At 45.1% G+C, this 13350-nt stretch overlaps 1 protein-coding gene across 1 annotated transcript in view; it reads right to left on the bottom strand.

The window, feature by feature from the left end:
* ABI1 (abl interactor 1) overlaps positions 1-11757 on the bottom strand; it is a 212429-nt gene extending 200672 nt beyond the window's left edge. Inside the window, exon 1 of the mRNA XM_030201021.1 lies at positions 11695-11757. Within this exon, the coding sequence (XP_030056881.1) occupies positions 11695-11757 (63 nt within the window). The remainder of the gene's footprint in view (positions 1-11694) is intronic.
* Between the last annotated feature and the right edge of the window lie 1593 nt (positions 11758-13350).

Below are 13350 nucleotides of genomic sequence, written 5' to 3'. Positions count from 1 at the left end.
ATATATGCCAACACACATCCACAAAATTCAAAGCAGATAACTGGTTTGAGAGTACTGTGAACACACAATAGCCATTAGTCTAGTGCACATTAATGGTGCTTATGCTGAAATTACATCTTTATGGTCTACATTTCAGAATCCACATTGATCAATTCTTGGATAGTGCTGTGCTATGGCTGTCGGGTTTCATTTTTCTATTAATATTTATCACAGTTCCCAGTTGGTGTACCATGAAAGAAATATGCCACAAAAATCTGTCTGTCTGTATAAGGGAAACGAGTCTGGGACAGCTATGGTAGTCCTTCTCTTCCCAAACACTATGGCCTTTCCACTAAAAAGGGAGTAAGCATACTAAATCCATTTCCTCCTTGCTCCTCTGCTAGCTTCCTTCTTAAGTTAAAACTGCAGTAGAGGGTTACTGACAGCTTTTTTTCAGTTTCAACCAAAACCAAAACTACCACAAAAGCAACCACCTGGTTTTGGCAGATGCTGAAAACTCAAGTTTGGTTGTGTGAATGTGAACCAATGAGAGCCAATGTGTCAGAGATAGTCTGCATGCCTCTGCTAACCCTCCCCCACTCAAGCCAGAATATAATTTAAACAATTAAAAATCTTATTTTACCTCCAAGAAAATAGCCTCCACATACAAACAGCAGCTAATAAAAACAAACTTTAAGCCTCCTTCTGTGTAAGAATTTAAGGCATGGGATAAGCACGTGGGATCGCTTAGGAAAAGGAAGAGATAGGGGTTACAGACTATGGGCAGACTGGATGGGCCATTTGGCCTTTATCTGCCGTCATGTTTCTATGTTTCTATTTTTGGCTTCCAAAAACACACATGATCATTTTCAGCCAAAACCAAGAGACAAAGCCAAAAATTAAAATAACCCTTAAGCCGAAACTGGTCAGAAAACAGATTTGGGGTCAGTTTTGGTACTGTAACCGAAATCTTAATTCGGTCAGCCTCTTAACTGTGTCACAATTGTGGTCGTGACCCCTCTAAGACTTACCTTATTTCTGGGGGTCAGTTTCTGAGCTGGGTTCTGTCTGTCCTTCCTGAGTTAGCTCTGTCTCTGTATGCTGGCTGCTCCCAGCATGGTTCTAATTGCTTCACTATACTGCACCTGTGTGTGTTGCCTGAGTTAGCTCTGCCTCTGTCTCTGTGTGCTGGCTGCTTCCAGCGTGGCTCTAATTACTCCACTATACTGCACCTGTGTGTGTTGAGCCTCTCTGTGCTTCAGTATGCTTTCTGCCTGAGTCCTGTAGCTGTGACATCATCAGTCAGGCCCTTGATAAGGAAGTAGTGTTCTTCCATTCAGGGCCTTTGCAAACACCAAAGGTCCAGGTCAGTGTTTGGTGCTGTTAGCACTTCTGCCTTGTCTTGCTTCATAGGTTATGTTCCTAGTTTGTATTCCTTGGTTGTTTGTATCTGGAATCCTATTCTGTTGGCTCCCTTTCCTTCCTGCCTGTGTAACCCTGAACCCCTTGTGCAGTTAGCACTGCAGCCCTGTTTTTGTCTAGGTGCCTATGGGCACTTCTGAATCCTGGCTGCTGTTGGTTTCCTTTCCCTCCTGTCTGTGAACCTTGAACCCCTTGTGCAGTTAGCACCTCTACCTTGCTTTTTGTCTGGGTGCCTGTGGGCACTGCTGTATCCTGGTTCCCTGTTTCCTTGGGCTTCTGCCCCACCCTGGTCAGTCAAGCTTGTCTCAAAGTCCTTCTCCCAGATATAGTATCTGTATTTCCTCTGTTGGGGCTGGTTGGCTTCTGCTTCAGTACCCCTCCTGCTTCAGTCCGGTCTGTTTGGAAATCCTGTATCCTGATTCCTACCCTGAACCCTGTTGTGGTCTGGCTTGTTTAGTGTGAGTTCTCTGGTGTTCCTGCCTGCTAGTTCCAGTACCAATTTTCCTCCAAGTCCTGCCGGCTGCCTGCACCCGGGGGTTCAACCCCCGGGGAACGGCGGCTATATGTAGGTGAAGCCTAGGTGCAGTCCCATGTGTTCCTGTCCCGTTTGTTTCAGTCCGGTGCGTACCAGTCTAGTGTATTCCAGTCCAGGGTGTTCCAGTCCAGTAGGTTCCGGCTCGCTTGTCTGCGTCTGCAGTCCTTGCCTTTGCCGGTGTGCTAGCCCAGTGTTGGTTGGTGGATTTTGCCTGCTGCTGCCGCTCCTCGTCAGCAGCCCAAGGGTTCATGATTGCTCCAGAGTCCGCACGCTACGAACCTGAGCACCTGACAAACTGCAGGGGCCAATGCGTTCCAGTTTCTGATAGAAGCCAACGCAGGAGTAAGCAGCAAATAAGGAGTGCTGCTTTACCAATTCAATGTCAGCCGGAAGTCATTCTGTGGGTGGGAGGGAGGGAAAGTAAATTGCTGATGCCGGAGGGAAGGCGTTGCTAATACTAGTGTATGGGGAGGAAAAGGAAACAAGTGAGAAAGTCAGGTGGTACTGTGGAGAGGAAAAGTGACGATATCAAGAAGTGTATAGGTGAGAGAGAAGGTGATGGTGTACAATGATAAAGTGAACACAGTAAAATGTGTACCCTGATGCTTAAATGAGTGGCTCCTGGCCATTTTATATCTTTTTCACGTTAGAGGCCAGGTCCGCTGCTCCATAGCAATGTTATTCACTAACACAGCCCTCACACCAGTTTATAATTCCACACATGGGGTGGGGAGAGTAGAGTGCTATCTCCAGCTGTTCAAACAATTTGTAAAAGTTGAAATGGAATTCAACAGCACTTTCAAATTAAGAATAATAAAAGGCACATCATCTATTATCTTCCTCCCTTCTGTTATCTTCCTCCCTTCTTTCCAAGCTCTTTTCACATAAGTTAGTCATGGTAAACATCACTACAAAACTGGTGGGCATCTTCCAAGGAAAGAATACCAACTGAGATCTACATGTATTATGTGAATAAGGGAAAATTAGGTTCTTACCTAGGTAATTTTCTTTCCTTTAGTCATAGCAGATGAAGCCATTACGTATGGGTTGTGTCCATCAACCAGCAGGGGGAGATAGAGAGCACTCAACTTTTCACAGTGCCTCATGGCCAGCCAGCTCCACTGCCTCTTCAGTATTTGAAGCTTCCAACGCAGTATGGCAAACCGCAATGGGAATAACATGAACTTTCCTCATAGCGAACGACGGCCCCTTAACAAGGGCATGAACTAAAAAGGAGGGAATGAAGCACGGGACTTTGGCATTTGAACTTGTCACCATAAGATCCATCACGGGCTTGCCCAATTTGGCATATATCTGCAGGAATACTTCGTCTGCTAGTTCCCATTCTGCTGGATCGATCTGATGCCTGCTTAGATAATCGGCTTGCACGTTGCTCTGACCTGCAATGTGAGCTGCCGACAGAAACTGAAGATGCAGCTCGGCCCAGTGGCAAATTTCGGCCTGCGCGGCCAGTGCTCTGCACTGAGTGCCGCCTTGTCGATTTATGTAGGCCACTGCTGTCGTGTTGTCTGACATCACTCTGACAGCCAATCCTTCCAGGGTCACTTGAAAGGCCAGAAGCGCCTGAAACACCGCTTTCAACTCCAAGCTGTTGATGGACCACTCCGACTCCTCGGGTGTCCATAGACCCTGGGCATGCTTCCCCTTGCAATGTGTGCCCCAGCCCTTCAGGCTGGCATCTGTCACTACTAGACACCAATTGGGGAGTGCCAGCGGCATTCCTCGCTGCAGCATGCTGTCTGAGAGCCACCACTCCATGCTGAGTCGGGCCGCAGGGAGCCAAGAAAGTCTGCATTGATAATCCTGAGAAACTGGAGACCATCTTTGAAGTAGGGAAAACTGTAGAGGTCTCAGGTGCGCTCTCACCCGGGGCACCACTTCCAATGTGGCTGTCATCGATCCCAGCAGCTGGACAATGTCCCAAGCTCGCAGGCGGGGCATCCTCAGGAGCAGACGGACCTGATTCTGAAGCTTGCACTGCCTTAGCTCGGGTAGGTATACATAGCCCGAGTCTGTGTCGAACCTGGCCCCCAAATATTCTACAGATTGTGAGGGGGTCAGGTGACTTTTGGCCATATTGATGACCCAGCCTAGAGATTGAAGTACTGAGACCACTCTGGCTGTAGCTTGATAGCTCTCTGTTACAGAGTCTGCTCTGATGAGCCAGTCGTCTAGGTACGGGTGAACCCTGATTCTCGCCTGAGCAAAGCAGCTACTACCACCATTACCTTCGAAAAGGTTCAGGGAGCTGTGGCGAGGCCAAAAGGCAAGGCCCAGAACTGGAAATGTTTTCCCAACACCGCAAACCTCAGAAACGTCTGGTGCGGGGGCCAAATTGGTATGTGCAAGTAAGCTTCTTTCAGGTCTAGAGACGTGAAAAACTCTCCTGGCTGTACCGCAGCAATGACCGAGCGCAGGGTTTCCATGTTGAAATGCCACACTCTCAGGGACTTGTTTAAATCTTTTAAGTCCAGAATAGGGCGACAAGACCCACCTTTTCGCGGCACCACAAAGTAGATGGAGTATCGGCCGTAGCCGTGTTCGGCGGGAGGTAGCGGGGACACAGCCCCTAACTGAATCAGACCTTGCAAAGTCTCCTCTACCGCCGCCGTTTGGCGGCAGAACCGCATTGGGACTCCACAAACACGTCTCTTATTGGGGCATTGAATTCTATTCTGTAGCCATCTCTGATCAGGTCCAGAACCCACTGATCTGAGGAAATATTGGCCCACTCCTCGGTAAAGAGGGAAAGACGTCCTCCGATGACAGGAAGCGAGGAGGGGGCCAGCGCACCATCATTGAGAGGGTTGACCCTGAACTCCAGGCCCAGAGCCGGTGGCTGCGGAACGCTTGTCCGAGCAAAAGGAGTTCCTCTGCTGAAAAACGGGCACGAAAAGTGAACCCAGCAGAACGCCCCGGGCGGTACCTTCTAGCTTCACGGAAGCAAGGTCTATAAGAGGAGTGGACCACGCCTGGCCCTTGGAGGAAGGCCTCGGCCTATCTTCGGGCAAGCGCTGGGGTTTAGGATCTCCCAGGCCTTTAACAATTTTTTTTTCCAACTCCTCACCAAATAGGAGAAGGCCTTCAAAGGGTAACTTCACCAACCTTTGCTTGGAGGCCATGTCCGCTGCCCAATGTTGTAGCCAAATAAGACGGCGAGCCGCCACTGCTACTGCCATTTGTTTAGCCGAAGCTCTGACAATATTATAAAGGGCATCAGCCAAAAAGGACAAGGCCGACTCCAGCCGCAGAGCCACATCCGAGAAGGGCTCCGCTCCATCTCCGGGCTGTTCCACTGCCTGTTGCAACTACTCCAGGCAGGCTCTAGCAGCATAACAACTGCATGCAGATGCCCGATCAGTAAGACCTGCAATTTCAAAGGACCGTTTAAGTGCTGCTTCCAGACTACGGTCTTGTATATCTTTCAGGGCAACTCCTCCTTCCACAGGGAGGGTAGTTCTCTTTGTCACCGCAGTGACTAGGGCATCTACTTTAGGCCTTGCAAAGCGAGCCAAATGCTCCTCACGCAGAGGGTATAACTGCCCCATAGCCCTGGAAACTTTCAAAGGTCCCTCGGGGTCAGCCCACTGAGCGGAAATAAGCTCTTGGATGGAGTCATGCAAAGGAAAGGCTCGAGCAGGCTTTTTGGTACTAGCCATCCTAGGATTCACAGAGGATGCCGTGCCACTGTCAGGCTCTTCAATAGAAAGGACATGTAGGGCATCTGAAATAAGCGCTGGCAGCTCATCACGGTGGAAAATCCTCACCGCGGAGGGATCATGCAGATCCTGTGGTAATTCTGCACCTGACTCTGGCTCCTCAGACCACGAAGGCCTGCCAGAACTCTCCGAATCCTCACAGCCCGGCCACGGGTGGGGGGGGGGGGGGGGGGGGGGGATAAGCCCTTCTACGCTTTCTTTATGCCAATCATCATGGAAAATAGCCTCAGCGGGCAGTCCCAGGCCAGAATCCAACGGGCGGGGGGGGGGGGGGGGGGAGAGAACAATAGAAGGGGCCTCAGACGATCCTTGAGGGAGAGCTCTTTTCAGCATGCATGCTTTATGCAATAACAACACAAAATCAGGGGAGAAAAACTCGCCCTGGGCACCCAGATCCCGTTCGGGGCTAGCTGCTCCCTGAATAGCCTCAATTCGAGGTCGCCCCCCCCCCCCAGGCTCAGGGCTCTCCGTCTCTACGGAGGCCGCGCCATGCAGAGAATTCAAAATGGCGTCCGCTGCCAGCTCTGAGCGGGAAGAATCATCGCTCGCCATGCTCGGGCCGGCTCTTACACCTGTACAGCACGATTTACAGAGCCCCGCTGCTGATTTGCGCTTGCCACACCGGGAACAGCGCTTTACATTCTCTGCAGCCATCGCCGAAAACAGCGGGAAAAATTCAAAATGGCGGTTTCGCGCCAAAAACACCCCGATCGCAGGCCCACCCCGCAGGAGTCAGAAAACACTCTTACCTCACCGGACCGAGTATCACAGCTCCGGTCCCACAGAAGAATCAAAGGAAAACCTCTGTTACAACATTTTTTTTTTTTTTTTTTTTTAACGCTGTGAGGAAAGCAGAGGTAATAAGAACTCCGGAGGCTCAGATGAGTGGGAAAGGCAGGGAAAGGCGAACCAATGTGCCTGCATCCACTGAATGGGAAAGGACAGGGAAAAGCAAGCTAATATGTCCACATCCATGGGGGCATGGGTAAGGCAGGGAAAGGGCTAACCTATGTGCCTTCAAAGTGAAGCTGCTATAGCCTCTAACACCCCGGCTAACAACTGGCAAGCCAGGAGCCACCCCTAGGCAGATTTTTGATGGAGCTCGAAGAAGCTGCAGCCACCCTGCTTGGGGAGATAGAGAATACTGAAGAGGCAGTGGAGCTGGCTGGCCATGAGGCACTGTGAAAAGTTGAGTGCTCTCTATCTCCCCCTGCTGGTTGATGGACACAACCCATACGTAATGGCTTCATCTGCTTGATGACAATGAAGGAGGCCCTAAGCTACTTTAAAAACCAAACTAAAATGCCAGCATGATTTTCAAAAATGCAGACTCAAAAGGAGAGGGTAAAAAATATTTTTCAAATGCCGCAATTTTCCAAACTGTGGAGACAACTGCAAAGTCCACAGTACTTTTATCCACCAATTCTGAACCATTTCCTAAGTAGAACATACAAGTATAAATCGCCTTTCAAAATTACCCATACAGATTTGCATATATCTTTCCTGTAGGAACGTTTTCCAGGCAAAACAATGCATAAAGTTTTGAAAATAAGAGGTTACACCCACCCCAACTTATCCACATGCCAAAAAAGCTTCAACAAAATATCTGAGTAAAAAGAGTTTTTAAAAATTATTTGTATGTGGCTTTTGAAAGTTATCCTCAAATGATACAAGCATCTCAAAAAAGGAGGAATAAATAAATATATGGAGGAAAGCCTGGGTAACAGTAGTTAGGACATCAAAAGGCAGAAATGGGAGTGGGGGAGTTGAATACTCCCCATACTCAGTCAAGGCGCATAGGTGAAATATTTAGGAAATCTGTGCACCAGCCCCATATCTGTTCACTTAGCAAAAATGTAGTCTTCATGAATTTTTTTTTCACTTTTGTCTTATCTATTTTTGGGCTTTTTTTGGAGGACATGCTCTCTTTTCTGTCTACATTTCTTTTTTCATTTCTGCTTTTTGTGCTCTCCAACATACAGAAATGGAGAAACAAAGATGATCTACACTTCCCCATCAAGGACATTCTGATAAACTATTCTGAAGCATTTTTTTTTTTTGGGGGGTGTGGGGGGAAGAGCTTCTGTGGTTAAGAGCAGAGAGCAAGTGTAAAAACGTTTTCTGAATCATATACGGTCATAACTCTTTATTCTATCATAAGACTTTGTAATTATGGAAGTCCTCGATTCAAATCTCTCCTGATTACTGAATAAATGATACTGCAAAACGGAAAGGACTGGGCCATGGCACCCCTAGGCTACACATTTCCTCTCAAGTTTCCCCCCCCCCCCCCCCCCCCCCACTGATGGTATGGAGTCCTACCTTCCATCCAGCCTCAGCTCCCTTTCTCTCCCCTCTTCCATCCAGGCTCAGCACCCCGTTCTCCCCACCAACAACTCCGGCATCCGCCCCCTCAATCCCCCCACCACCCCACTGCTGTTGCTGCTTCTCTAGACCAGAAGCAGTGGCAAAGCAAGCTTAAAAGTCCCCCTCCCCCAACCTTAATAGCAAACTAACCTTCTTGTTCTGGGCTGCAGGGTGGTTTGTTAGGATCCAGTTCTCAGTAGCAGTCTAATGCAGTAATTCCCAAATTGTGCGCTGCAGGTAGAATGTTATGACAGCTAGAGCCACACAAACCACCCTACAACCCAGAGCAAGAAAGTTAGTTCCCTATTAAGGTGGGGAAGAGGCACTTTTAAGAGGAACACAACAGACAAGCTTGTTTTGCTACTGTTGCTGCTCATCTAGAGAAGCAGCAGTGGCTTGGGTAGTGGAAGGAAGGAGATGCCAAAAACATGCCAAGGCACCCCTGCAAGTTTGCTTCAGCACCTTGCAGTGCCAAGGGGCATAGTTTGGGACCTGCTGGTTTATCCTTTTGCAAACAATATGACTGTCACAGGGCAGACACTTCCAAGTATAGTAGCAAAATGAGGCATGAAAACCAGTTTGGAATCTAAGATTTTTATAATTTAAAAAAAAAAAAAAAAAAGCGGGGGACAATCATTCGAAGCAAAAAAAAAAAAAAGAAATAGTACAGGATGGGACATGAAGTACTGGTGAATAGCCAAACATGAGAGGGATTTGCAAAACAATGCAATAAGGCAGCAGGGAGGTCTAGAAAAGCCTAAGGTGCATGGAGACAAATCCAAGAGCCCTGGTCTCCTCTGGTATGTCAAAGATTTACATTTGGGATTCGATTATTCACCTTTCCAATCCAAGATACATCAGGTACACATTTATATATCTGTGCCCAAGATGGCTCCCATCAAAGTTATTATAGCCAGTGACTTTTCTAAGGACATAAAGCGTGTCAGTGGGAAAGGGGCAAATTCTACACCAAAGTTAAGAGAATTCAGCTGTAAATTTCGATAGTTCCCACATGAGTTCAAATAAATTTACTTAGTTTACTAATTTTATTTGGGGGGGGGGGGAGGAAGAGATGTACTCCAATTCCCCAAAAAGGAGGTCCAAAACAAGACGTTTATTGATAAACCACTACAACTGAACAGACCCGACAAGGAGCCATGTTTCAGGTGAAGGTCGCCTGCCTCATGGCTCACAGAACCTTACAAAGTGCTGTCAAACTGTTGAGCTCGTTTTGAAGCCTTTGTACCTTCAGTAAGATAGTTTATTCTTCAGCTTTGTGGTGAGCTTTGTGGTGGATATGTTTTTGGAATTATACAAGAGCTGCTCTGATAGCACAGCACTGAACAATTTGACAGTACTTCATAAGATTCTGTGACCCCTGAGACACGTGACCGACCTTTGCCGAAACATGTTTCAGTGTTGGGTGTGTTCAGTTATGGTGCTTTATCAATAAACCCCTTGCTTTGGACCTTCCCTTTTAGCTCCTTCTGGATTTTACATTGCCCTACCCCATAATCTGTTTGGACCTCTGTCTATGTAGGGTTTTTCTCTGGTTCTTAGAAGGGTCAGAATATTTGTTCAACCATGGGATTATCTTCACCTGACTAGCTGAAGGCCTACTGAGTCACTAAACCTGGGCCTTATTAACAAGTTATACAAAATGTAGGAATTACTCTTCTGAAACTCTGCACCACCACATACTGTAGAACTCCCATCCTGTGCAGAATTCTGTACTTACCATGTAGAACTGTGCACAGGGACCAGGAGACAATAGTGATTTGCACTGTTGCAAACCTGGACTGCCCTCCCCCCACTCAACAGCATGCTCTTTGGCACACACCTACAGCACTCCCTTCCCGGCTTAAAGTCTACACTCTTGGCCCTCGGAGATAAGTTACATGTTAAAATTCCATTAATATCTGTTTAATTTTGTTTTAGTCTTATATGTTTCTTCACCCCAGGCAGCTTCAAGAGTTTGATTGTTAAGGACGGTTTTACTCCCTAAAGTGCTTGTGCTCCGGAGTAAGTGACTTACCTTAAGTGAATACAGAAATCCTAAATATTAATTAAAAGGAAAGAAAAAGAAGGCAAAATCCATATTTAACTTCAGCCCATAATACAAACAGGAAATAGGGCCAACTGAAGCAATAAAGAAGAAAAGGGAAAAAAATACTAACTTACAGAAGCCATTAATAAAGATCATGACATTTTACAAAGCTGCGCAGCAATGCTCACACAGCCCATTCACTTTGAATGGGCTGTGTCGCCATTACCGCACCGGCAGCCGCTAGCTTGGCTTTGTAAAAAGCAGAGGTGGTTGTTAGGCTGTCTGTCATGATCTTTAGCAGTGGTTTGTGTAAATAGTATTTTTTTTTCCCTTTTCTTCTTTATTGTTTCAATTGACCCCATTTCCTTTTCTTTATATTGTGGGCTGAAGCTAAATATGGATATTGCCTTTTTTTTTTTTCTTTCATTTAATATTTGGAATTTCTGTATTCAGTTAAGGTATTGGTGAATTGTGACAATTCAAATTCATAAAGAAAAAAAATCTCTACAATCCTCTTCCTGCAGCAGACTCATGATGAAAGCTTAGCAGTCCTTAATCACGATAAACTCCAAGGTCTTGTTGTGGAAGACCTTAAGCTTTACAGGGTAAGTAAAAGTATACATTTCATACCCTGTGCTCACAAGTCCTTCTTCAGTGTCACAAAGCTGTCAGTTCTAGCAGCTCAAATGAGAAATCATGGAAAAATATTTTACGATTTTGAAACAAGATTTCAACTTCAACCAAACTGTATTAATTGAAATTTTATCTTAAATTATAAATCGGTGTAATTCTAGCATGCAACAGAGTTTTGTTGACATTGGTTTGCAGTCTTAAGACCTCTGGAAATTATGTTCACAAGAAGGCTACTTAGTTAACAGCTTTCCAAGTTCATTTTTCAATTCTACCAGTACTCTGGAGTGTATACCATCCAGTCCAGGCAATTTGCAACTCTTCATTTAGTCAAATTGCCCCATTATATCTTCCAGATTTACAAAGAGTTATTTCAGTTTCTCTGACTCACCAAAACTGAATACCATTTGTGGCACTGGTATCTCTCCCATATCTTCCTCGTTGAAAACTAAAGCAAAGAATTAATTTAATCTTTCTACTATATTCATGTCTTCTCAAGTGCCCCTTTTACCTCTCGGCCATCTAGAGATCCAACCGATTCTTTTACAGGCTTCTTGTTTCTATTATACCTAAAAAAATGTTTTTACTTGTGTTCTTCGACTCTGTCTTTTTTTCAAAGTTTCTCTTTGCATTCCTTATCAGTGCTTTTCATTTGACTTGCCATTCCTTATGCTTTTTCCTATTACCTTCAGTTGGATTCATCTTCCATTTTCTCAAATATTTTCTTTTAGCTCTAATAGCTCCCTTCTTCCACTTTTTAACCATGCAGGCTATCGTTTAGCCATCCTTCCTCTAATACATGGAATATATCTGGTTTGGGTTTCTAGGATGGTATTTTTGAATAGCATCCACGCCTGACGTAAATTTTGACCTTTGGGTTTGTTATTTTTTTTTAATCAATCATTCTCCTCATTTTACAATAGTCTCCATTTTCAAAGATAAATGTTAGTATTGGATTTCCGTTGTGTGCTTACTCCAGAGACTATATCAAATCTGATCATGTTATGACCACTGTTATCAACTGGCCCAAGCACCATTACCTCGTCCATCAGATCATGCACTCCACTAAGGACTAGTTCTAGAACTGTCCCCCCCCTTGTTGGTTCCTGAACCAGCTTCTCTATGAAGTAGCCTTCGATTTCATCAAGGAATTTTATTTCCTTAGCATGCCCTGATGCTACATTTACCCAGTCAATATCGGGGTAATTGAAATCACTCGTTATTATCGTGCTCCACAGTTTATTAATCTTCCTAATTTGTGATAACATTTCTGCATCATTCCTAGCCAGATGGACAACAGTACACTCCTATCACTACCCTTTTCTCCTTGACACATGGAATTTCTATCCACAGGAATTTCAAGATATGTTTTGTGTCCTGCAGAATTTTTAGTCTATTTGATTCAAGGCCCTTAACATATAATGCTATCCTCCACCAACTGGATCAATCCTATCACTGTGATATAATTTGTCAGTGGCCCATTGGTTATCTTCATAAGAAGAAAAGAATAGCCATATCGGGTCAAAACAATGGTTCATCTAGCCCAGTATCCTGCTTCCAACAATGGCCAATCCAGGTCACAAGTACCTACAAAAACCCAACTAACAGCAACATTCCATGCTACCAATCCTGGGGCAAGAAGTGGCTTCCCCCATGTCTGTTTCAATAGTAGACTATGAAAGTTTCCTCCAGGAACTTGTCCAAATTTTTAAAACCAGATACACTAACTGTTATCACATCTTCTGGCAGCAAGTTCCAGAGCTTCATTATTCTTTGAGCGAAAAAATATTTTATATTTGTTTTAAAAGTACTTCCATGCAGTTTACCCATTGTACACCACCATCATATATATCCTCCTTCAGCTGTCTCTATTCCAAGCTCAAGAGCCTTAACCTCTTTAGCCTTTCCTTATTTGGGAGGAGTTCCATCCCCTTTATCACTCTGGTTGCTTTTCTTTGAACCTTTTCTAATTCTGCTATATCTTTTTTGAGATACAGTGACCAGAACTGAACGCAATACTCAAGGTGAGGTCAGAGGCATATTATTATTCTTGGTCTTATTTACATCCCTTTCCTAATAATTCCTAGCATCCTGATTGCCGTTTTGGTTGCTTCTGCACACAAAGCAGAAGATTTCAGCATATTGTCTACTATGACACCTAGAACTATTTCTTGAGTGCCGACTTCCAAGGTAAATATGATTTGGAATATTCTTCCCAATATGAATCACCTTGCATCTGTCCACATTAAATTTATCATTTGGATGCCCAGTCTTCCAGTTTCCTAAGGTCTTCCTGCTATTTTTCACAGACCGTATGTGTTTTGACAACTTTGAATAATTTTGTCATCTGCAAATTTAATCACCTCACTCCCCATTCTGATTTGCAGATTAGAAGGCGCAAGCGGAAGAACAAATGGCTAGAAATGTAAGAAGGGGAGACAAAAACTTCTTCAGGTATATTAGTGAAAGGAGAAAGACAAAAAGGGAATTGTAAGACTAAAAGATACAGCGAAACGCTATGTAGATAATGATGATGAAAAAGCCAATTTGCTAAATAGATACTTTTGTTCTGTTTTCACTGAAGAAAATCCTGGAGAAGGACCGCGAGGGACTGGCAAAAGTACACCTGA

The sequence above is a fragment of the Microcaecilia unicolor genome, chromosome 1 (assembly GCF_901765095.1).
Source record: "Microcaecilia unicolor chromosome 1, aMicUni1.1, whole genome shotgun sequence".
NCBI lineage: Eukaryota > Metazoa > Chordata > Amphibia > Gymnophiona > Siphonopidae > Microcaecilia > Microcaecilia unicolor.
Note: the sequence above shows the minus strand (reverse complement) of the source record. Positions and strands in the feature narration are given on the sequence as shown.